This window comes from Triturus cristatus, chromosome 11 (assembly GCF_964204655.1).
Source record: "Triturus cristatus chromosome 11, aTriCri1.1, whole genome shotgun sequence".
Lineage (NCBI taxonomy): Eukaryota > Metazoa > Chordata > Amphibia > Caudata > Salamandridae > Triturus > Triturus cristatus.
This window is the reverse complement of record NC_140594.1, coordinates 675,747,417-675,774,237: the sequence shown is the minus strand read 5'-3', so window position 1 is coordinate 675,774,237 and position 26,821 is coordinate 675,747,417. Positions and strand designations below refer to the sequence as shown.

The window sequence follows — 26,821 nt, the reverse complement described above, 5'->3', positions numbered from 1 at the left end:
TAGGCCGACCCGCACAAGTGAGGTACCATTTTTCTCGTAGGACTTTGGGGAACGCGGGGTGGGTGGAAATTTGTGGATCCACGCAGATTCCAGAACTTTCCATCACAGAAATGTGGGGAAAATGTGTTTTTTTTGTCAATTTTTTACGTTTGCAAGGGATTCTGGGTAACAGACCATGGTGGGAGGCAGTCAAGTCACCCCATCCTGGATTCCCCTGGGTGTCTAGTTTTCAGAAATGTATAGGTTTGCTAGGTTTCCCTAGGTGCCGGCAGGGCTAGGGTACAAAATCTACAGCTAGTCACTTTGCCAAAAAAAGGGTCATTTTTCACTCCAAAACCACGTTGCGTTTTGCGCCGTTTCCTGTCGCGGGCACTAGGCCGACCCGCACAAGTGAGGTACCATTTTTCTCGTAGGACTTTGGGGAACGCGGGGTGGGTGGAAATTTGTGGATCCACGCAGATTCCAGAACTTTCCATCACAGAAATGTGGGGAAAATGTGTTTTTTTTGTCAATTTTTTACGTTTGCAAGGGATTCTGGGTAACAGACCATGGTGGGAGGCAGTCAAGTCACCCCATCCTGGATTCCCCTGGGTGTCTAGTTTTCAGAAATGTATAGGTTTGCTAGGTTTCCCTAGGTGCCGGCAGGGCTAGGGTACAAAATCTACAGCTAGTCACTTTGCCAAAAAAAGGGTCATTTTTCACTCCAAAACCATGTTGCGTTTTGCGCCGTTTCCTGTCGCGGGCACTAGGCCGACCCGCACAAGTGAGGTACCATTTTTCTCGTAGGACTTTGGGGAACGCGGGGTGGGTGGAAATTTGTGGATCCACGCAGATTCCAGAACTTTCCATCACAGAAATGTGGGGAAAATGTGTTTTTTTTGTCAATTTTTTATGTTTGCAAGGGATTCTGGGTAACAGACCATGGTGGGAGGCAGTCAAGTCACCCCATCCTGGATTCCCCTGGGTGTCTAGTTTTCAGAAATGTATAGGTTTGCTAGGTTTCCCTAGGTGCCGGCAGGGCTAGGGTACAAAATCTACAGCTAGTCACTTTGCCAAAAAAAGGGTCATTTTTCACTCCAAAACCATGTTGCGTTTTGCGCCGTTTCCTGTCGCGGGCACTAGGCCGACCCGCACAAGTGAGGTACCATTTTTCTCGTAGGACTTTGGGGAACGCGGGGTGGGTGGAAATTTGTGGATCCACGCAGATTCCAGAACTTTCCATCACAGAAATGTGGGGAAAATGTGTTTTTTTTGTCAATTTTTTACGTTTGCAAGGGATTCTGGGTAACAGACCATGGTGGGAGGCAGTCAAGTCACCCCATCCTGGATTCCCCTGGGTGTCTAGTTTTCAGAAATGTATAGGTTTGCTAGGTTTCCCTAGGTGCCGGCAGGGCTAGGGTACAAAATCTACAGCTAGTCACTTTGCCAAAAAAAGGGTCATTTTTCACTCCAAAACCACGTTGCGTTTTGCGCCGTTTCCTGTCGCGGGCACTAGGCCGACCCGCACAAGTGAGGTACCATTTTTCTCGTAGGACTTTGGGGAACGCGGGGTGGGTGGAAATTTGTGGATCCACGCAGATTCCAGAACTTTCCATCACAGAAATGTGGGGAAAATGTGTTTTTTTTGTCAATTTTTTACGTTTGCAAGGGATTCTGGGTAACAGACCATGGTGGGAGGCAGTCAAGTCACCCCATCCTGGATTCCCCTGGGTGTCTAGTTTTCAGAAATGTATAGGTTTGCTAGGTTTCCCTAGGTGCCGGCAGGGCTAGGGTACAAAATCTACAGCTAGTCACTTTGCCAAAAAAAGGGTCATTTTTCTCTCCAAAACCATGTTGCGTTTTGCGCCGTTTCCTGTCGCGGGCACTAGGCCGACCCGCACAAGTGAGGTACCATTTTTCTCGTAGGACTTTGGGGAACGCGGGGTGGGTGGAAATTTGTGGATCCACACAGATTCCAGAACTTTCCATCACAGAAATGTGGGGAAAATGTGTTTTTTTTGTCAATTTTTTACGTTTGCAAGGGATTCTGGGTAACAGACCATGGTGGGAGGCAGTCAAGTCACCCCATCCTGGATTCCCCTGGGTGTCTAGTTTTCAGAAATGTATAGGTTTGCTAGGTTTCCCTAGGTGCCGGCAGGGCTAGGGTACAAAATCTACAGCTAGTCACTTTGCCAAAAAAAGGGTCATTTTTCACTCCAAAACCATGTTGCGTTTTGCGCCGTTTCCTGTCGCGGGCACTAGGCCGACCCGCACAAGTGAGGTACCATTTTTCTCGTAGGACTTTGGGGAACGCGGGGTGGGTGGAAATTTGTGGATCCACGCAGATTCCAGAACTTTCCATCACAGAAATGTGGGGAAAATGTGTTTTTTTTGTCAATTTTTTACGTTTGCAAGGGATTCTGGGTAACAGACCATGGTGGGAGGCAGTCAAGTCACCCCATCCTGGATTCCCCTGGGTGTCTAGTTTTCAGAAATGTATAGGTTTGCTAGGTTTCCCTAGGTGCCGGCAGGGCTAGGGTACAAAATCTACAGCTAGTCACTTTGCCAAAAAAAGGGTCATTTTTCACTCCAAAACCACGTTGCGTTTTGCGCCGTTTCCTGTCGCGGGCACTAGGCCGACCCGCACAAGTGAGGTACCATTTTTCTCGTAGGACTTTGGGGAACGCGGGGTGGGTGGAAATTTGTGGATCCACGCAGATTCCAGAACTTTGCATCACAGAAATGTGGGGAAAATGTGGTTTTTTTTTCAATTTTTTACGTTTGCAAGGGATTCTGGGTAACAGACCATGGTGGGAGGCAGTCAAGTCACCCCATCCTGGATTCCCCTGGGTGTCTAGTTTTCAGAAATGTATAGGTTTGCTAGGTTTCCCTAGGTGCCGGCAGGGCTAGGGTACAAAATCTACAGCTAGTCACTTTGCCAAAAAAAGGGTCATTTTTCACTCCAAAACCACGTTGCGTTTTGCGCCGTTTCCTGTCGCGGGCACTAGGCCGACCCGCACAAGTGAGGTACCATTTTTCTCGTAGGACTTTGGGGAACGCGGGGTGGGTGGAAATTTGTGGATCCACGCAGATTCCAGAACTTTGCATCACAGAAATGTGGGGAAAATGTGGTTTTTTTTTCAATTTTTTACGTTTGCAAGGGATTCTGGGTAACAGACCATGGTGGGAGGCAGTCAAGTCACCCCATCCTGGATTCCCCTGGGTGTCTAGTTTTCAGAAATGTATAGGTTTGCTAGGTTTCCCTAGGTGCCGGCAGGGCTAGGGTACAAAATCTACAGCTAGTCACTTTGCCAAAAAAAGGGTCATTTTTCACTCCAAAACCACGTTGCGTTTTGCGCCGTTTCCTGTCGCGGGCACTAGGCCGACCCGCACAAGTGAGGTACCATTTTTCTCGTAGGACTTTGGGGAACGCGGGGTGGGTGGAAATTTGTGGATCCACGCAGATTCCAGAACTTTGCATCACAGAAATGTGGGGAAAATGTGGTTTTTTTTTCAATTTTTTACGTTTGCAAGGGATTCTGGGTAACAGACCATGGTGGGAGGCAGTCAAGTCACCCCATCCTGGATTCCCCTGGGTGTCTAGTTTTCAAAAATGTATAGGTTTGCTAGGTTTCCCTAGGTGCCGGCAGGGCTAGGGTTCAAAAACTACAGCTAGACTCTTTGCAAAAAAAGTGTAAATTTTCAGTGTGAAAATGTGGTGTGTTCACCTTAGGTTTTGAGCCACTTCCTGTCGTGGGCACTATGCCTACCCACACAAGTGAGGTACCATTTTTCTCGGGAGACTTAGGGTAGTTCAAATTTGTAAAGCTACTGTTATTACCTGTTGATTTTTGATGCATTTCTCCCTTCCAAATGAAAGACATTGTGTAAAAAAAAAGTCATTTTGAAAAATGACCAATAATTGTCATGCAAATATGAGTATTCCCAATTTCGAAAATGTGCAAATATGCACTGTTTCTGAACTCTGTAATTTGTTCCCATTTCAGAAATACATAGGTGACTTTCATACCGATTTTTCCAAGTATACATTTTCCCACAATAATTGCTATATACCCGGACCAAAAAAAAAAAACATTACAAAATGCTGCTCATTTTTCTACTCTGGGTTCGTTGGGCTCTTGATGAACCTACAAGTCCTATATGTCCACACAACCAGGAAGGTCTACCGGATGTAACGGTACATTGCTTTCAAAGAGATGTCATAATTCGAAGAAGTTACAGGTAAAAACGTTGACTCAAGAGGCTGCTTTTTTCAACAAATTTTTAATTTCTCATATATTTGCCTGTAAATTTCTATAAAGAAACCTTGATGGATCTACGCAAATGACCCCTTGCTGAATTCAGAATTTTGTCTACTTTTCAAAAATGTATAGCTTTCCAGGATCCATTATTGTTTTGTTACCCTTTTCTACCGTTAACTGGAAGGAGGTTGAAAGCACAAAAAATAGCAAAAATAGGGTATGTCCCAGAAAAATGCCAAAACTGTGTAAAAAATGTTGGTTTTCTAACAAAAGTCTGTCATTCCCTAAAAGCTGGAGAAATTGTGATTTCAGCCCCACAAACCCTTTTTTGATACCATTTGCAGAGAAAAACCCAGAAGCTTTCATTTGCAGCCCATTTTTCACATTTTTCACAAAAAAAAAAAAAAATTGCTGTATTTTGACTAATTTCTGGGAACCCTCTAGGAGAATCCACAAACCCTGGGTACCTTTAGAATCCCCAAGATGTTGGAAGAAAAGGACGCAAATTTGGCGTGGATACCTAATGTGGTCAAAAAGTTACAGGGGCCTAAGCGCGCACTACCTCAAATAGCCCAAAAAGGGCTTAGCACAGGAGGGGAAAAGGCCTAGCAGCGAAGGGGTTAAATAACTCACCTTTCAAGTTGTTTTGTAGATTAAGAAGTATATCAGTCACTCACCAGATTTTCTTTTACAGAATCTCTGCACTGTGCACCTCTCAGCAAAAACAAAGAATGGAAAAGTTTCCCTTTCATTTTCCACACATATACATGTAAACATCAAATCACAATCCTTCACACATAAATTCAAAAGCAAACATACATTTCTATTGGTTAAACATTTCAACCCTTTCCAAATGAAATACATTTCAACCCTTCCCCCAATCTTCCTTCTGCCTGTTACCATAGAAACAGGTCATGGAACACTGCACTGAGCACAAGTTCAGCACACAATGTTGCTAAACAAGACAGCAAGTGTGCTTGACTTTTCAACATATCAGCTTATCATATATAATGTTCCTTACAATCAGTTTTTGTTAGCCAATAAGAATCATGCCTTTAAAAAAACTGAAATATACACCCTACCTTTCAGTGTAGAAAGTTGTCATACAACCAATGATTTCTTGTCTTTTTTTCTATTTTTTTTTCCTTGGATCCGCGCACCCAACGCGAGAGAATCCGTGCACCCAACGCCATAGGATGCGCGCACCGTGCGTGCATTTCGCCGTTTTTTTTATTTTTTAAAAAGGGGGCCCCAAGGGGTCCTTCTGGGACCCCTAAGCACCTCTAGAGGGTCAGAGTATTTCCACTCTGCCCCCTTTATATGTTTTACACACTTATTCCCCTTGCTTCTTCAGCCTCGCTTCTACCAAGGCAGAAAATGGCCGCCAACAGTTCCTGGTTTCGAATGTAGACAGACACTCGACAGCCAATTAGCATTCAGCGTGCGATCGGGAGGGTGCGCGCTCGGTTCGAGGAGGGTGTGCTTACGGTGCGGGTAGGGTGCGCGGATGTACTTTTCACTCTAATTTTCTCAGGAACTACTGAACGGATTAACACCATTTATGCAAAAGGCACGAGTCTGAACTGAGGACTACCTCTTTGCCAAATTTGGTGCCATTCCGTTCAGCGGTTCGGGCTGTAGCTGCGACAACAGATCCTATGGAAAATTGCATGGGGAAAACGCGTTTTGGGAACCCCCTTTTTTCTCGGCCCCCGCTTGACGGATCACCGCAAAACTTTCAGGGTAGGAGCGGAGCGGACCTGGCCAAAAGTTTGGAAAATTTCGCGAGGATTCATCAACCGGCGCCAGACTTATTGGGAATAGAATGTTGCGGATTATATAGTCCAGCCCCACTCAAAAATGAACGGGTACGACACTTTCTTTGTAACATCAAAGGATCTTTATTGCCATAACATCAGGCACATGGCGTTGAAATGCTGTGTTCGTGAAACACTTGGGCAGACGTGTTTCAGCCTTGCAGCTTTCCTCAGTGCCAGTTCCACATCAACAGAGATATTCCACCTGGAAGCTTATTTGGAAAATTCAGCGGTCCACTCCCATTGTAGTATGCTGTTAAGCCCAACCGCCGCCATGTAGCCACTGCTAGCGCTGCTCCTAGAGGTAATCCATGCCAGGTTTTGTGTGTCCAGCTTCAAGTGCACATTGAGTAATTGTGCACCCGTACACCCAGTGGTGCCCCAGACCTGTTGGCCACGGTCCTCACACCCACCGCAGCAGTTCATCTAGGGGAGACATCAATGATAAGTCATTTGTCTGTTACCTTCCGCAGTACAATACTGTTTCCTCTCTCCCTTTGCAGCAGTATTATCCAGTGAAACTCTTATCTGCTTGGGGGGGGCGACGTACTGTATTTTTATACAAAGTCCAAGACTTGCAAGATGGCGCGTTGCTCAAAGAATGAGAGGACATGCCGGGAACCAGTGCCTGCTGACTGGTAAAGCATAAAGTCCAGCCTCACTCAAAAACAAACGGGTCCGACACTTACTCGGTAACATCAAAGGATCTTTATTGTCATAACATCAGGCACATGGCGTTTCTGCTCTATCGAGCCTTGTTCACATGTGTATATATATATATAAATATATATATGTGTATATATATATATATCTGTGTGTATATATATGTGCAAGCAATAATATCACACTTGTAAGTAAGCAAATGCAACTGTTAAATGCTTGGAATAAAATGCATGTAATAAAATACAAGCAGATAATATGGAATGAAATGCAAGCAGATAATAATATGGACGTCCACTCCAAGAAATCAGAAAGATATATTCACTAAATACATCAGATGATTACAACCATTGAAGACTTGAATGTGCACACAGACACACTCACACATCACAATGAAAACACCTCAGAATATTATAACCACTGGAGACTTGAATGTGCATCCAGACACACTCACACATCACAATGTCAATAATCAAAAATAAACCATCACCGGCTGCAAACACTGCATATTGGCCCACTCCAGACTACGGGATTCACAGCCGGTCAAGAGACTCAGCAAACCAGGAACTGCTACACTGTAGATGCGTCAGTCATTCAGGGCAAACAAATCTTGGTTTCCAAGTCAACAAACCTCTGTTTTATCATATCAAAGCACTAGAAGTTTTCGAGGGGCCCGCCTCTGCTACAAGAAAACTTACTGGAGTTGGCCACTCTCAATGCAAGCATTCCATAGGCAAAAGAGTTCTCCTGTTCCTTCTGTGCTCTCACATATTTCTGTCACCTATCTAAACGATTCTTACGAAAGTCTCCAACAGTACAGAAAACAATCTCCAAAAACAAAGTTGAGCGTGAATAGCCTAAACAATTTAAGTAATCTGGGGGCCTGCCTGTGTGCGCAAAAGCTCAAGCTAGACAAAGTCAGAATTCACGATGGCAGAGGGCATGTCAAAGCCAATAGTAAGAACTTCATATACTTCCCAAAGTACAACACAATGCACATTTGTGCACAACTGCCTATAGCATCACACACTTCATTTCCCAATGTACAACATTATGCACATTTGAGCACCACACCTTATAACACTGTACTCCGAGACCAAGAAGTACACTCCACACCTCTCTCTCTATCTTATGCTTTCAAATGCACATCCCACACATTCTGTTCCTGGCAAGGCAGTTCTACTCTGTTAAACCTTCAAGTAAAAAGGCACATGCAGGAAAAATGATGTTGTACATTCAAGCTAGGATAAAGCACAATACGAAAAGTCAATTAAAATAATGGTAGTCAAAGGTCATCACTTGGTCCCAATGCATGGGAGTGCATCTGGCACAACAGATGTAATATTGAAATAGGCGAAAATGGGCATTCCAAGGAATTTTATTAGGACTTTCCAATATTGCGGCCCTTTCTTTTTCTGCGCAGGAGTAGGCCAGGTCCACTTCCCAGTGCTGACTCAGGGGGGAGAGCGACACTACCACATGCTGACGTAGGGAAGCATCAAACCATCTGGTGAGATGTCCACCTGTTCCCATTACATGTAGGTATTGGACTGTGAGGTGGGTCTGACACTCGCCTGACATGTCTCCCATTGGTACCCCAAAGCTTCAATTAAGGAGGTGTGCAAGACAATTCAACCTGGGTATAAGCCATCCTCCCCTACCAGTGCGTCGTAAAATAGCAGGACACTGTCACGATAGAGGTCGCCCAAAGTTTGAAGGCCAGCCTCCCACCATGTGAACAGCTCAGTGGATGTGGTAACAGTTGGACCACGGGGATGCCTAATATGGGAAGCGCCGGCGCATATGGGTTGTCGTTCGTGTGAGATACAAGCTTCTGCAGAAGGGAGCGGTGAGCAACTCCAAGCAGCAGGGAGTCCTGTGGCCTACCCCAAGTGCAAGTGTCAAATAGTCGAAGCAGTGCTTGGAGTGGCCAAGGGGGTGAGTTTGTGTCTGTCAGCGACCTGGAGTCCCGACATCCATCTGGCCACCTATTTAAGCTTGGAAGCGAGACGATAGTGTTCATGTTTGGAACAGTTAGACCTCCATGATCCATGTGCAAATCTAGCTTAGAGAGCACCACTCGACAATGGGAACCATTCCAAATGAATTCCCTCATGATGAATTTGAATGCGCGAAGGTAGAGGGGCGTGACATAATAAGGCAGGATAGCGAAATAGTACAGGAGTCTCGGCAGGACCACCATTTTACGTAGCGCTATATGACCCATGACCAATAGGGGGAGGGTGCGCCAGAAAACCATCTGGAACCTAGTAGCCATCGCCGCGTTTGTAAGGTTGCCAACAAGCAGGTCAGCTGGTTTATGATGTATCCTAATCCCAAAATACTGGAATGAATTAGGTTGCCATACTATGGGGACGCCCCTGAGTGTTGAGGCAGGGTCAGGACATGTTGGTGCGAACTGTCAAACACACTGTTATATTGTTTTGAAATTATTTGCCGGTTGTTTACAGCAGTATTTAGATGAATTGCACGGCGCATCTTTTTTTTTTTATACTTTGTGCAGCCCTTGGTATTTTAGTGATTATCCTTTGAATATTGGTCCTGCTGGTTTTTGAGATGTCTTTTGACTGGATTTAATTCAGACTTCACTTTTAATTTGTGAATGTGACTCATTAAATTGTGTGTCTCATGGGAAAAAATATTTTATACTTTAGCTGGTTGATGATGAAAAACCTTGTGAATGTAATTTGCCTCTTGTAATTGTTCAGCTCATCAGAATCGCGTGACGGCAGCCATTTTCGCCTTGACAACAGAATGGATTATCAGCACGGGGCATGATAAGTGCATTAGCTGGATGTGTACCATAAGTGGGACCATGCTGGGCCGATACTACTTCAACTCCTGGGCTTCCTGCTTACAGTATCCTTTTTGCACGTTGGCAGATTTGAAGAGGGTACAGAAGTGACAAGGCATATCACAAAGTCCACTATTTCCTTGTCCTCCCACAAACCAGCACTGTTGTTACCCTCATCTTGTTGTGCCACACCTTGGTAAAAGCATCAGATTGGGATTCTGTCAATGCAGATTAATTCACCTGCATACTGTAATTGCAGGCGTTGCCCCCCCCTTGAGGCCTGCATTGCGAGATAGTGCCATTTCACTCACGTTGTGATTGGTGAATGTATGTTGACATGTTTCAAGCTATAACTGTGTGTGGGTGCCGTGTGTAGTGAAGAGTATTGGCCATGGAAGTCGGCAAGAGATCAACAGGAGGCTCTTGTTCCACATGAGACACTCTTCACTCCTTCATGCTGTTGTGGCAGATGTGAGGAACTGACTCCTCGGTCTGGATGGTCCTTGGAGGTAATGATTTTGCTGCTGCTCTGACCATGACATGTCCTACATCAGCATCTTTCTTCAGTGTGGAAAAAAGCTAAACAGCCTTTGGCTCACATACAGTTTGCTGTAATTCTGAGAAACAAAACCATTCTGGGTAGACTGTTCCCGCACCAGGGCAGGTGCTGGCTTTGTTTCATTGGCTTGTTTCTCTGGCTGGAGTTTTATTCATTAGATGCAGGAAGGCTTTGGGACTCCTAATGCATGGACTCAGGATTATGATCAGACTGTTCGCCCTTTCTGTACATCCGAACTGTTACTCCAACCTGGGAGGATGTGGTGCTGTAAATGCTTCCTTTCAAGGTCTTTTTAGGTCTAGTATACAGGTAGCTGTAGCTGTTGTCAAATACTTCATGTTAATAGCAGCAGCTTAAAATGTTACATTGGCTCCCTGTTAGGAAAATAATCTCTTTTAAAGCTCTTTGTATTGTTCATCGTGCTCTGCATGGTCACGGACCTTACTTTTTAAAATCTAAATTTCAGTAGTAAAATCCGGCCCGACCGCTATACTCTGTTCAGAGTAAATAGCTTCTCCTGGCAAGATCTCGCAAAGCTAGATGAGAAGGAAGGTCTTCTGTCCTATTGACTGCTCAACTCCGGAACTCTCTTCCTCGCCATTTGTTGGAACTGGGTGACCGTTTAATATTCAGAAAGAGCCTTTAAACCTGGCTCTTTTCTTACTAAGAGTGTCCTTGGGAGCCTTTTACACAGCTTTGCTCTCTGCTCCCTGGAACATCTGTATCAGATTCTCAGTGCCTTGACACCTTTGAGTACTTGTGCGCTTTATAAATTTCATTTATTTCATTTCACCAGTACAATATTTCATACATACAATGTCGATTTCAAGGAGAGTAGGCCTTTGGTCAGCCCCAAAAGCCATTGTCTGTTGGCATTTTTTAAGACTTGCCATTAGTTCGGTGGGCTGTCATTAAAGCATTCTGTTGCAATGGAGAATGTCCAGGTAGCCATAAGGTAGATTGTAGGATAAGGTTTATTAAGACTTCGTTACAGGAATATTAAGATGGTAAGTAGGTAGCAAATAGCCTCACCAGGAGCAGCCTCCTTGCTTCTCAGCCCACACACTCCAACTGACACACTCTGAACCACACCAGGCACTCCAGCATTCCACTACATCACATTCATACTGGCTGAGCAGCTGTGAACAGGTAAATAAGGGAAAGGATGCACAGCAACAATTCAAGTCACAACACAATCACATTTCGTGGATGGTTACATGGCTTTGCCATTATTTTTCCCATTGGCTTCTGTGACAGTGCAGAGCTTTAAGTGGCCCATGTATAGAAAATACTTATTCTGTGTTCCTTTGATAATTCTGCGCCAACATTGCATTTTCAATGCCTCTCTGCTCAAGCAGAATATGGCCGAAATGCAACCCACTACCTCCCATCTCTCTGCCTGCTTTTGTCTTTGCCAGTGATTGTTAAATTGTGTCATAAGCATCGAAAAAGCCAATAACATCCTGGTACCTTGCATTGTTATATTAAATACTTTCAAACACGGGCATCCTGCGTGTCGCACAAAGTGACCATTTTGAAAGTGTTTAAGAAAACACTCCAAGATGCCCTTCAAATTGCATCCTTATACAAAATGATGGCCTTCTTGTGCAGATAAAAAGGTAGATGATGGCCAGAAGGTATTATTGGCTTTTCCGATGATTTTGACGAAATTCTACAAGTATTGGCAAAACAATTACTTTGACTAATCAAGCATTTTCAAAACTAAGACCTGTTGGCTTTGCCAATGCTTTTTTAAACATGACCTGAGTGACAAAAAAAAACTATATTGTACTCTAGTGCAGACGTTTCTATATGGTATACCAGAGCAGAGTGTGTTGGTGGAACACAGTGTGCTGAAGAGCACAGGGTGCAGGTGCAAGCAGGTATTACGTAAGGTCCACAGCATGAGAGACACTGCATTGTATCCATGCTTAGACATTGAAGAGGAAAACATGTCTGTAAGGCGGTGACCAAGGAAAGCACATCGAATCTTGGTGATGGGGAGGGGGCCGGGGTCAACTTTGCTCTCAAAGGATCCATGCCATGCTGGCCAAGGATGAGGAATCACGGTGAGGTTCCTCTGTAAGCAAGCATGCCCTGATGCTGTTACTCCTGCTATGTCAGTTCTATGTTTTGAAGATGTGTGTATTACTGATGCCTGAAGTGTGTATGTTCCTTGGACCTTTCAGTACCGCTGCTGGGTTTGCTGTGTCCAGCCTTTGAAATGCGCAGTGCTCATGTTGTATTGGTCCTTTCGTGCTGCCGCCTGTGCTGATCTATGTGTGTGTTTGAGGGAAGCTTGTATCTGTAGGGACGAGGATACTGTTGCTTCCGATGTAGTGCCTAATCTATAGGTGACAGAGTCTTGCTGCTTTGTGTGCTTATATACTGTTGGGGTGTCAGTTAAGCTTCTATAGTCCTGCTGCTCAGGCTTCATATGTTCACTGTGTCGGAGGGAATTGTGCTTTGCAGATTCGTTTAGGGATTCTTTGAGCTGTGTTTGTTTAAGAAAGCTTGCTTTGTTACAGGCTAAACCTGGAGGTAGTGAATCTTGAACTCCTGCCCTCAGTGGTGCACACATGTTCTGTAGATGCTGAATGTTTTGGTATTTCCAATATTATATTTAAAAAGCTGAGTTTGAATGTTTGTTAAAAATAAGGTTCACACAGGGATAGACGTCTTAGTCCAAAAATAAGTTAATATTTAATTTTTAAGCTTTATGTTCGAGGCATATGAGCTGCAGATTACACACTTTTGCATAGATCGCCATCTGGTGTTGGGCCCGGATGTTTGCAGTTTGTTTTTCCTCTTGGAAAGTCTTTGGAAGTCACGAGGTCGGTGACTCCTCCCTTGGTTCGTATTGCGCATGGGCTTCGGCTCCATCCTCAGATTGTTTTTTTCCGCCATCGGTCTCGGATGTAATACTTCGCGCTCCGGTTCCGAACTTTTCCAGTTCACCGATCGACGCAAAATCCTCGCTCATCGGTATTGTTCAGTTCAGATCTCTTCAAACACCTTCTCTTCGACACTTCTTCGATTCCAGTCGTCGACGGCGGCCTTCGGGCCTATCCACGCTCCGGTCTCGGCTGATGGAAAGAACTCCATTCAAGAAGAGTCCTCGATGTGGGTCCAAATTCCCCCACACCGATCTACATGAGGTGTGCAACCTCTGCCTCTCCCCTGAACACGAGGCTCGAGATTCTCCCGCCTGCAAGTCTTTCAGATCGGAAAAGACTATTCGAGATCGAAGGGCCAGACGCAACATGGCGCACGCTTCGACCTCCGCTCCAGTCGATATCTTCGGGGACGACGCCGAAGCTCCGGGACAGCAGCACACCGAAGAAGAAGACCTCGTCAGTGCTTCCGAAGCCGACGACTCAGATGTGGTGAACATCACCCCGGCGCAGAGGGTCGTGAGTACCATACCCCCTCCCACACCTGCGCCGACACCCAAAAAGGCTCCGGTCACGCCTTCGGGCCTAGGCAAGACCAAAGACACTGCTTCAAACACCCCACCTTCGGGCCCGGTGAAGAAGCCAAATAAGCCTTCCGGCGGCTCGGGCTCGAGCCAGCCTGCCAGCGGTGCCGAAAAATACACTTCGGCACCGAAAAAGAAATCGGCCTCGACACCGAGCTCTGCACCGAAGCCCTCGGGGTCGAAACCAGGCCTTTCGGTGCCGACCAAACCACATAAGGCCCTCGGCACCAAGACTCCCGCGCCGAAGTCCACCTCGGCGCCGACTAAAAAATCGGAGGTTCCTAAAAAGCACAGCACGGACAAGCCTAAAAAGTCATCGGCCCCGAAACCTTCGGCGCCGACGGAACAACCATTGTCACAGGAACTGTTTACGCCGGATCCCTTGCAAAAGACACTTACCAAGGATCCAAAAACTGGACATTTGACTCTCTCTTCTAAAAAGAGACACTTGGACAAACCGGCTCCGCCTCCACCTCCAAAGAGGAAGGACTCTGCTACCTCCCCTTTCAGAATTCCTTCCCCACCTCCTCCACCCTCTCCACCTCCGCCCCCTCCACCTTCTCCACCCCCTCCACCTTCTCCACCCCCACCTCCACCTCATCGCTCCCCGACCCCGTCTCCAGACGATGATGATCAGGGGGACCCATATTATCCAGGGGATGTGCCACAAGACCCCACCCCTACAGGATCCCCAGACCCATGGGATGACTATAATAATCCAGACCTTCCAGATGTCCCACAAGATGACCTTTACCCATCCAGGCCATCCCCACCGGAAGACTCATTAGGTTTCCATCACCTACTTCAGAGGGTGGCACATTATCACGGGGTAGAGCTACACACTGACCCGGTAGAGGAGGATTTCCTCCTAGACACCTTTGATACGGCACATAGGTCTACCGCTATACTACCTACGCTCAAGGGGGTAATAAAACATGCACCAGAGGTTTTTAAAGACCCAGTTAGGGCTAGGGTCATTAACCCACGTATAGAGAAGAAGTACAAAGCTGCCCCACAGATCCTGCCTATATCAAAAGGCCGGCGCCACTGGATTCCCTAGTGGTTTCCACTGCACAGAAGAGGTTAAACTCCCAGGCGTCAGGAGAAGCCCCACCGCCTGACAAGGAGTCAAAGCTGCTAGACGCGTCAGGAAAGCGCACTGCGTCACAGGCAGCCAATATATGGTGTATCGCCAACACTCAGGCGCTATTGGGCAGATACAACAGAGCGCATTATGATGAGTTAGAGACCATCATGCACCATCTTCCAGAAAAATACAGAAATAGGGCCAATGAATTAATTCAAGAGGGTAAAACCATAACTAACACCTCTATAAGATGTGCCTTAGACGCAGCAGACACAGCCTCCAGGGCCATTAACAGTAGTGTCCTCCGCCGTCGCCATGCTTGGCTCAGATTCTCAGGCTTTAAGCCTGAGGTACAGGCCTCCATTCTAAACCATCCCTTTGACCAAGAACATCTATTCGGTCCAAAGGTGGATGAGGCCCTGGAGAAAATGAAGAAGGACACAGATACGGCGAAATCTATGGGAGCCCTGCAGTCACACCCTCCTAGACGCTCCTTTCGCCGCTCTTCCTTTCGGGGTACCGCCAGAGGATACTCCTCAGATAGCGCGTCCACTTCCTACAAATCCCCTGCTCAATCCACCTTCACAAGGGGTTATCAAAGAGGCGGGTATAGGGGCAATAACAATAAAGGCAGAGGCAAAACAAATACCGCCCGCTCTGCCACACCGCCTACCCAATGACTTCCCCCCTGCTCCCTCTAGACCATGCCACTCCGGTCGGGGGCAGGCTACAAAATTTCCTTCACGTCTGGGAGACCATCACCTCAGACAGATGGGTGACCCAAATTATTAGTTCAGGGTACTGTCTAGAATTAACATCTACCCCCCCAAACATTCCACCCAGGCAACGCCCTATGTCACAAGAACATTCCACGTTACTAAAGCAGGAGGTAATCTCCCTCCTACAAAAACATGCCATAGAACAAGTCCCCGCCAATCAGCAAAATTTAGGGGTCTACTCCCTCTATTTTCTGATACCAAAAAGAGACGAGACTCCACGACCTATTTTAGATCTCAGGCCTCTAAACACTTACATACATTCGGACCATTTTCACATGGTAACCCTTCAACAGGTACTTCCGCTTCTCTCCCAGAACGACTTTCTCACCACACTGGACTTGAAAGACGCATACTTTCACGTTCCGGTACACCATGCTCACAGAAAGTACCTCAGATTTGTAGTGGACGGGCAACACTACCAGTTCAAGGTGCTGCCATTCGAGGTCACAACAGCACCAAGGGTATTCACCAAGTGCCTAGCGGTAGTGGCGGCACACTTCAGAAGACATCACATTCACATCTTCCCATATTTGGACGACTGGCTAATAAAAGCCACGTCCTACAATCAATGTGTACATCACACCTCTACTACAATCCAACTACTTCACCAGCTAGGTTTCACGGTGAACCACCAAAAGTCCCAGCTAATACCATCCCACACAAAGCAATACCTCGGTGCCACCATAGACACCTCAAAAGCCATAGCCTATCCCAATCCTGCCAGGTTTGCAAGCATCCAGGCTTTGCGTCAAATATTCATACCTCAACACTCTCTCCCAGCAAGAGTATTTATGCATCTAATAGGGATGATGGCCTCTTGCATTTTCATAGTGCCTCATGCAAGACTCCAGATGCGTCCACTCCAGGAGTGCTTAGCACGCCAGTGGAACCAGGCCCAGGGGCAACTGACAGATCTGGTGTTGGTAGACGGTCGCACCCATCGCTCTCTGCAGTGGTGGAACACCACAAATCTTTCCAGAGGTCGACCGTTCCTGGACCCGGTTCCACAAATAATCCTAACAGACGCATCGCTCTCCGGCTGGGGAGCTCAACTATTACACCTCACAGTGCAGGGCACATGGACGCCGCAACAAAAGTTACTCCACATCAACCATCTGGAGTTACTGGCAATCTTTCTAGCCCTAAAATCCTTTCAGACGCAGATTTCGGGCAAGGCAGTCCTGATTCGCACAGACAACATGACTGCCATATGCATATGGAGATGGGCAATTCCACACAAAATCTTTCTCCTAGCCCAACATGTCCCAGGAGTCCAAAACACCATGGCAGATCTGCTCAGCAGACAGACGCAGCAGATCCACGAGTGGGAACTTCACCCACAGGTTCTTCACCCATTCTTTCAGATGTGGGGGCATCCACAGATAGACCTCTTCGCCACCCACGAAAACAAAAAATGCCCAAGCTTCGCCGCCAGATACCCACACCCATTGTCCAAAGGCAATGCGATATGGATGAACTGGTCAGGCAAATTTGCGTACGCCTTTACACCTCTCCCACTAATTCCATTAGTGGTGCGAAAGCTACAACAGCACTCCCTCACACTCATCCTAGTAGCTCCAACATGGGCCAGACAACCGTGGTACACCACGCTGCTGGAACTCTCGGTAGTGCCACACCAAAAGTTACACCTCTCACCATGCCTCCTAACCCAGAACCATGGAGAGATCAGACACCCGGACCCAGCTCAGCTCAACCTTGCGATCTGGCTCCTGAGATCCTACAATTCGGATACCTTAACCTACCCCCTGACTGCATGAACGTCATCAGAGAAGCTAGACGCCCTTCTACTAGGGCCTGCTACGCTGCAAAGTGGAAAAGATTTGTTGTTTACTGCTATAACAACACAATCAACCCTCTAGACGTATCTATACAGCACATCCTATGCTACTTGCTCCATCTACAAAGGTGTAACCTAGCATATACATCCATTCGGTTACACCTCGCAGCAATTGCTGCTTACCTACAGAACAGACAGCACCTAACACTTTTCAGAGTACCTGCCATTAAAGCCTTCATGGAAGGCCTCAAGCGGATAATTCCCACCACAGTACCACCCTCACCTGTGTGGAACTTAAATATAGTTCTCACAAGGCTAATGGGACCGCCCTTCGAACCTTTACATAAATGCGAACTGCAATTTCTCACATGGAAAACAGCCTTTCTTGTAGCCATCACTTCCCTTAGAAGGGTCAGTGAGATACAAGCACTCACTATACAAGAACCTTTTCTTAAAATGCAACACAATAAGGTTGTCCTCCGTTCCAACCCAAAATTCCTACCCAAAGTCATTTCCCCCTTCCATCTAAATCAATCGGTAGAATTACCGGTTTTTTTCTCGCAACCTCAAACTGTTGCAGAAAGGGCTATACACACTCTGGATGTTAAAAGGGCTTTACTTTACTATATCCAGAAAACACAACCTTTCAGAAAGACCAAACAACTGTTTGTCTCTTTCTCTCCACCTCATAAAGGCAACCCCATCTCTAAATCAGGGATAGCTAGGTGGATTGTAAAATGCATACAGATTTGCTACCACAAGGCAAAACGAACGCTATCTGTTCCCCCTAAAGCCCACTCTACAAGGAAGATAGGGGCTTCTATGGCTTTTCTAGGTAACATCCCATTAGATGATATCTGCAAAGCAGCGACATGGTCAACACCGCCCACTTTCACAAAACATTACTGTGTAGATGTGCAAACCAAGCAACAAGCTAGTGTGGGCCAGGCTGTACTAAAAACACTATTCCAAACCACTGCAGCGGATACCGGTGGTCGCCGCTAGGGTTGGGTACTGCTATATAATCTATGCAAAAGTGTGTAATCTGCAGCTCATATGCCTCGAACGGAATATGCTACTTACCAGTATGCATCTGTTCTTGACATGTAGAGCTGCAGATCTACATACGCCCACCCGCCTCCCCGGCTACCTGTATCTGTTCCAGTCTATCTTATTTAGATACAACACACATGGGTTTCTTCACTATTATTACTACGCTCCATCTTTCCCTGCTGGCGAAAAACAATCTGAGGATGGAGCCGAAGCCCATGCGCAATACAAATCAAGGGAGGAATCACCGACCTCGTGACTTCCAAAGACTTTCCAAGAGGAAAAACAAACTGCAAACATCCGGGCCCAACACCAGATGGCGATCTATGCAAAAGTGTGTAGATCTGCAGCTCTACATGCCAAGAACAGATGCATACTGGTAAGTAGCATATTCCTTATAATTATGTTTTTGAAATTGTCCTGTTTTATTGTAATTTTTGTGTGTAACCCTGGTAGGTTCCAAGGTCATTCTTGGATGGCAGCAGTTTGAGGAGAGGTTGAGGGGGGGGACTTTGCAACAGGCATCAAACACTGCACCTTTGCTGCGGTGCCTAGGGTCTGTGAAAAGTCGTTTTCGATAGGGCTTCAGCCAGAGGGGTAGAGCGGGAGATGGGTGATGGTGACTGCGGAAGGCTCCTGCTGCTGGTAATGGAAACATTGCTTTTTAAAAGGAAAATAAAGGGCCTCAACATGTGCCCAAATGAGATCATGTTGACTCGTGTAACACTGATGTCATGTGAACATGCTTGTGCCAAGAGACGATTGGCCAGCATCAAATGGACATTAAACCAGAAATGAGAAACACATGAAGTAAACGAGCTGCAAAATGGAGGACTTCATCAACGGTTGACTAGCACATACGAAAAACCATGAAAATAATGAAAGAAACTGCTGTTTTTGACATCGCATTTCATGAAATTAAGCACTTTTCACTGAGCATTTGTTATTTATGTGATTCAGGGCTAATGACAGGACTCAAATACAATAAGTACACACAACTGTAAACGACCCCCTCCCTGATGAACTTCAGAGATAACAAATGGAAATCATTAAAAACAAAACGTACCAGCATGTAGTCAGTCATTATAGCCAGTCACCTCAATAAATCAAAATATCTTGCGTCTGCATTGATTATTCAGTCCATTTAGAATCTTCCCTTTTAATGATTTTTTAAAACCCAACACTGTCAGTTGAACAGTCACTTAGAAATGAAAATTGTAATGACCCTAGAAAAGCTAAAGCAGATAGCTATAGTGGAAATCAATTTTTGTTCTTCGGTGAATACTTCTATTTGAGTCATTCTTTTTGGATCTTTCATTTCTTTGTTAGAAGCATTTTACCTGGATATTTGTTTTTTGTGATTCATCACTTTCGGATCCAGATTTGTGCCCTTGATGGATGTTTGTCCTCCTGTCCTACATCTTCGTAGGACCTTCGACTCCCAGTCCCCGTTTGGCCAAAGAATTCAGCCTTCAGCCTTGCTCCTTTGTTTACAGCAGGGATTGGCCACATAGCCTGACCACAAGGTATGGCTTTTAGTTCAGAGAAAACAAGCAACAGTAAGTGTTTGCTTTCTCATCCTTACTTACTTTCATTACTTCTTCCATTTACTCTGCTAACTCCAGGGCCGGCTTTAGCACTGGTGGCGCCCTGTGAGACAATGTCCACCTCCACCACGGATTCTCTCATTAGCACCCTTTAACAATCTCCATAACCACACTCTCTCAGATACATTGAATTAGTTATATAGCGCCACTCATACCAGTGTAGGGTGTCAGAGCACTTTGCATCACACACACATTACACAGAGACAATCAATCATACGTGTTTTAAATCAGAATATAGGAAATGTTTACATAAGCCAAAGGACTAAAAGTGTAGGAGTCACATGTCATCCATACTGGTAGGCAGTACAGTTTAAGAGTGCTTGGTGTGGAGAAGCACACACTCGAATAAGAAACAGCATCGTTGGGAGTTTTCTTTAATAATAAGAATCGATTTCTAGTCAAATTAACACTTTATGCAACATTAATCAATGTTCTAATGTATGCTTTGCAGTGTGTATGCAGTTATGTGATGAAAGTTAATAGCTCACTGTTGAATATTAGGACTTTAAGTTATAAATTGCAAGTAACAAAAGGATGTCTCTTTTAAAAGCAGTAACCTGTTGATGTGTTCACATTATATGCACTCTGAAATCGACTTGGTACACGTTCTTTGCAGCAGGCATATTAACCCTCTGCACTAACTTCACCTAAGTCGAACCTCAACTATACAAAACACTGAGCTCTCTCCAGGAAGATAATGAATCACACGAGTTATTTGACATTTTTGTGAGGCCTGGTAATTGCCGGAGGAAAGAAACGCTGTAGCAGGTGCTTCAAAAACATAATAAACTTGCAAACACGGTGCCCCCAGGAAGCCAGCACCCGGTGCGGTGGCACCGGTCGCACCGCCCTAAAGCCGGCTCTGGCTAACTCACAGTCTGGTTACCCACATCACAACCAAACTAACTCAGTTTAGTTGGCTGACCTGGCGCTTTACCAATCACGACGCGTCTTCAGATTGAATCCTATATGTAGCTGTTGAGCCTCTCAAATGAGAAGGATTCCCATTGTAGCACACATATCCAGCCTTGATAAAACCAGCCTACAATGTTCTCACCTCTCAACAGCATCCATGAGTACATTTTTTAACTCCCTGGAATGATGGTGTTGGATCACACTTGCAGGTTAACAAAGCTGTTCTCAGCAGTCAGTCACCCATCTAGGATTAGTAATTTGTGTAAACTCTCAGGTGAAACTGCAAAAAAACGAAAGTTCTCAGCTTAGATTTGTTGGAGAAGCCAATCTCTTCCAACTCTCTCCTTCAGCTACCAAGAAAACCAATCCATGCTCAACTGGATGCATCACCAGCAAATTCAGGCGCTCACACTCACACTCATTCAGCATTCTATTCTGACATCCCAGCTCATCAGTTAATCACAAGTCAGTTGTGTAAGTCTCATAACCAATTAAAATATAGATTATAAAAAAAAAGCCTAAATTCATTTTTTATGTTAATTTTGGTACTCTGATGAAAAGTATACACTGCTTGTAAATTACAACGCTTCTAATCCTGTGGTATCATAGTTTCAGAAATATGCACTCAGCATGTAAAGGTAAGGTCTTACGAATTTCCATTAGGATAAATTGAACAAAATTATCACAGCTCAGCCAAACTGGGGAAAGGCCTCAATGTCACAGGAAGAAATTCTTAGGCCTATTTGATATCATATCTGTTGTTTATACTGTAAGTAGTTGAAGAAACTCCATAGGTCGTTTAAGGAAGCCTTCCAGAGCAGTTCATGAAGAAAGTGCTGTCATCTTTGGTGAGTGTAGTGGCAAGTGACTTGAAACTACTCTGAATAGATCATTTTTGTTGTTTTGTGTAAACCATTTCAGAGATTTTTCAGATGTTTGAGTAATGAAAAGGTGTCGAGTGACTTGAAATGGGTTAAAGGTATCATGACTATTAATCATATAATCCTCCATGGATTCGAACTAGCATAGTATATGTAGAGAATTAATTGAAAAAAAGAAATCTGTTTGGATGAGAGCCAAATTTTACATTTGGTCGTGTGCTTTGTGTGTGGTTCCAGGGAGGATCTGCAAATTGGTGCAATATGTTTGGCTGGCTGAAATGAATATATTTGTTACTGCCCTTCTGCAATGTAAGGGATTTACAAATCCTTGCAAATCTTTATTTCCCAAAAATGAATGAGGGTTCCCAGAGGACAGGGTAGGCAGGTCCCAGTGGGATAGATAATTTGTGCAAAAATTAAATATGCTGTTTTTTGCAACTCATCGAAGGCTCCCATTAGAAATTGACATTTCTCAAAAACCGCTATTTTGCTGTTTTTGGTGCCACAGCTCGGAGGTAGTTCAGCTAAAGCAGCAAATACATGGTGCTGTTTTGGATATGCAAATCCAAATATGGATCCACAGACATGGGGTTGGGTGCAGAACCTAACCAAACTCGCAACCGACTGCAGTGGCCTGTGATCACACGGCAGAAGGCCCTGTCCCCAACTGGGACTGTGCAGTAGTCTTCGCCCACAAAGCTGGGCGTAGGAATTAGCTAAAGGCTAGGTACTACAACAAAGCATTCTCATGGGATATGGACACAGATGACTTTGGCCAGCCGTGCTGCTCACATCCAAAAGCTGTGCTCAGTGGGTGTTAGGCACATGGGGCATAGTTAAAGGCCCCCAAGTGAACATAGAGGTTCTGGGGACAGGACATTGATAGAGACAATGTCTTATGGACAAATTCCACTGTGCATGACTAAGGGGCAGTATTGAACATAGTCGCCTGAAAGAAAAATAGAGTCCATCCAAGGACATAGAATATTGTTATGCAATGAATTCTACACTACATGGAAGGGTGAAGGTATTTCCAGCAAGTGATGGAGTGACTATTCTGATGTGCATATTTATGTATCTGGTAAGTGGCATGAGTTTCACGTAACCTTTCATGGCATTGTATTAATGTATTTAAATAAACACAAAGGGCCTGATTATGAGTTGCTCAAAATATTCTGACCCGGGTGTTAACCCCGGTTTACTCATGTGTCGAAATTACGAGTTTGGAGGTATTTAACGGATCTGCTATTTGGATGGGCTTAATAACTCAACCTTCGTTAAATTTTGGCATGTCAAGCCTGCCCATATTTAACAGAGAAAAAATACGGTATTTACCTTATCATGCAGATTTTGGTGTGTTAAACATCAAACTTCACATGTTTTTCCCAATAAATTCGTAATAGTTTTTATTTATCGCACATGATAAATAATGTACCCCGTGGTATCGTTCTTGATCAGGGGTGATAATTAACACCTCAACTGGTAATCCGGCCCAAAGGAGTTATTGCCTATTTATTGTTAATAATTCAATTGAAATTTTACCAGTCATGTTGGAAGTGTAAGAGTGTTATTTCCAGAAATGTTGAAGAGCAAATTTAGTGATATAGTCGCTGAAGCAAATATTGTGTCCGGCATCTCGTGGAAGTGGGTTTGGGGGGCAGAGCACCTAAAGGATGAGATTGCTATTCCATTTACAGTTCTTTGTAGCTATTGATAGTATAAGGCTGGAAATGGTTGTGTTAGGGCACAACAAGGGGTGAATAATATGCACTGCCAGCAGCAGACCTTAGCAAAAGATCAAGAGAGTGAGCCTGCTAGATAAGTATTACCTTATTTTAAGTGCCTGGGCTACAAACACACTCCCCTCTGCTGTGTTACCCTTCTATTAATATTCCTCCTGCTGATCTTGAATGTGGAATGGCAAATATTTAGGGCTCACTTTTACCCTCTCCACCTCAATCAGCAGTCATACAGTAAGTAGCTCCTTGCCATCATACTCGATGAGCCCCTAGTCCAAGGTTGTCAAGGAAGGTATTGCACTCGTTTGTGAGCAACTGCACAGCAAGACACAGACATGATTTTCTTTTAGCACTGGTGCACTTCTTCAGGCATTACTGTGACATAAATGACTCTCACCCTTGTTATGGTGCCTTGCCTCTGGCTGAGAAGAACTGACTGAAGTAGCTGTTTATCCTATAACAGTGCATGTAGTATTGTAGGCTATCAGTATATTAATGTTTGTTAGACGTTCACTTCAGGCACTACTTAGTAATCATATGTATATGAAGGCCTCCAACAGCCTGGTAATTCATAAGATTAAATACAAGGTGTGTCACAGAATCAATAGGTGTATTTAAGCAAAAAGAACAGATGATGGATGGAGTGCTGAACAAAGCAAACATTCACCCCCAGTCACAGATCTGGGTTTAATCCATCATTTCTTTGCTCACCAAGCCATCCCAGTTAGGACCCAGCCATATGCAAATCAGCCTTTGACCCTGCTCCTCATGGTAACAGTCCAGCACGAACAGCCAAGGCCAGGTACTCCCCAGACTGGAAACAAGCATCCTGGGACAGGTTTCAGGGTATGACCCCTCATCAACCAGGCTAGTGTGAATCCTTGTATTTAAGGCAATATTAAAGACTATGTTCCTTTTTAAATGTAGTACATTGAGTGAAAGTTTCTAAATGAAGGAGGGAAAGTATTGGGATACACAAGAGTAATTACAGCCACGACTACAGCGTACTTCTAATATTTATTTAGAAACATGACATAACTTTATTACGTTATCATCTTGCTACAAGGTCACCACTTTGTGTTGTTCTATTTTGCACAGATATTAACATTATGAAATTTAATTTTACATCAGATGGTACAGGGGAAACCACAGTGTTCACTGATAAATTAGCCTATAAGCTCCTGCGAGAGCTGCAAGTCGCCAAATCACAAGTGGGAGATGTATGTGTTGATGGACTTCCTCTAGATTTTTAGGAGTTGGTCTGTACACTTCACGTACAAGGGGAGAGAGTTCTACACTTTAACTATCTATACAGACACAGCACCTTCTCTCTAAATCTAAAAGTGGGGCAAGCTTTAAAGATAGTGTTTGGCAGAGTTTGTGATGCCAGTCGAACACTAAGCATAGTTTGGGTCGTCAGAGTGTCCTTTTTACCAAAGTGGTTTATACTTTGCCCTATTCTGCAATAGAAGCCAATGCAGAGCACATAAATACTGGTAAGCATAGTCACTCTTGTGGGAATGTAGGAGTAGGCACGCTGCTGTAGTTTATAGAATGACCATCGGGATAGTGGGTAGCCTCTCATTTGGAATCCACTGTCGATAAATGCGATTTCTGAGGTGCAGGCTTCTTTAACAAAAATGCTTAATACCATCTTATGGTAAGAGAATGAAAGCAGGTTCAAAAGAGTCCCCAAGCCTCCATACAGTGAGACTACCAATTGGTGTTGGCCGAAACATGTCGCTACCTACCTACAGGTGCTGTTGTTTAGTTTCCACTAATCAGTAGGAACTGCGCATTTGTAGACGGCATGAACTTGGGAATGGTGCCAGACTGATTCCATGCACCCCCATAGGATATGTAGTGCCTTGGACCAGCTAGCTCACAGTGCCACTGAAAGCCCCCATAACCTATGCATCGAGTGAACAGTTCTGGCAACCACTGAACATGACAACCCTGTTCCTCAGGAACTGTGGTGACAGATCTGGAACCTTTCCCTCAGGGACTTGTGCTCTCTCGCTCAGAGAAATATACAAAGAGTACACTGAGGGACTTTTTCAATATTTTATTGAATCAAAGTATTTCTTGTATCGAATATATGTTCTGCAATGATCAATAGACCGATGCAGATGAAAGTTATAAGTGTCAGGAGGGTGAACAGAACGAAAAGTTCCACTATCTTGCTGAGACAATATATATATACATATATGTGTAATCATAAGTAATAATATAACAATCTAGCGTACTCCTACTATTTAGAACCTGAACTTACATGTCTAGGGTGTAGATACGAGTTCTGCCAAGAAATCCCCTACTGGAATACCTGGTGGATAAGAATGTAGAATCCCATCTTGGTCACGAACTGTACACCCCTCACAGAGATGTCAGTCAATTGCCTGGTAAAAAGCCACAGCTTGCAGGGATCTCTTTAAGTCAACACAAGTGTCCCCTCTGATTGTACTCGGACACAAAAGAATATATATAGAAACGGTCATCCTTGTCTGCAGCCAAGATTGTTATCGCACTGAGCCTTTTTTGTATTCCACAGATAGCTGTGCCGCCATATGTTCGTAAATAACAAATCTATTTCACCACCCACGTAAAGGCCATGCACACATTGCCAAGGCAATGTGATAGCGTTTTGGCAAAGTTTATTCGTGTTGGCAAGGTCGGTGTTTACAGGAAACCAATCCCCAGTGTCACGAATGCAAATGTGTGTCAAAAGGCAATGGTTAAGTGAAGGCAGCTTTAGGAAAGATCCATGTACTTATGAAATGGCAACGCATCCTATTAGGCCTAACTGGAAAACATGACGGTGCGCCACACATTGCTGAAGGGAGTGCAGCTCCTGGAATCGTTGGCCCTGGAGGACAGACTGCTTGATGAATACATGCCTCACAAAGCCACATCCCTAACATACAAAAAACTGCGTAATAATGCGCCCGACATCCTCCTTGACTTAAAGAGCGTTGGTTCCAGGACCTTGGAAGTTTGTAGGACAAAGAGTGGGCGTAGGCACTGTAATCCCCAAGAGAGGTGGCTATACGGGCAGGTTTTCCCATAGTCTAATTAGAGATCTTCCACCACTCCTACTGCACTCAGATCACACTGGTGAAAATGGGTAAAATATCTAATGAAAGCTGCCTTTGAGGCTGTGGACACACCAGCACCTTTTACCATATAGTGTAGGACTGTCCGATACTTCATTGCTTCTGGGTGGCAGTGGTTGCATGTATGGGTGAGGTGTGTGGAGTCCCTCTCTCATTGCCTAGACAAAGTGGTGTCTTCTAAATATCTTGGAGGAAATGGACCGGCTCTGCATGGAGCATATATGTATCACCCTTGGGTTGGCTGTCACTAATCGTATTGTGGCTAGATTATGGGATGTGGAACAA

General features: G+C 44.9%; 1 protein-coding gene across 1 annotated transcript in view; it reads left to right on the top strand.

Annotated features, from left to right (window-relative positions):
• The window catches only part of WDFY1 (WD repeat and FYVE domain containing 1), a 256,919-nt gene that overhangs the window by 145,876 nt on the left and 84,222 nt on the right, over positions 1-26,821 (top strand). Inside the window, exon 5 of the mRNA XM_085634291.1 lies at positions 9,448-9,598. Coding sequence (XP_085490417.1) covers positions 9,448-9,598 — 151 coding nt within the window. The remainder of the gene's footprint in view (positions 1-9,447; positions 9,599-26,821) is intronic.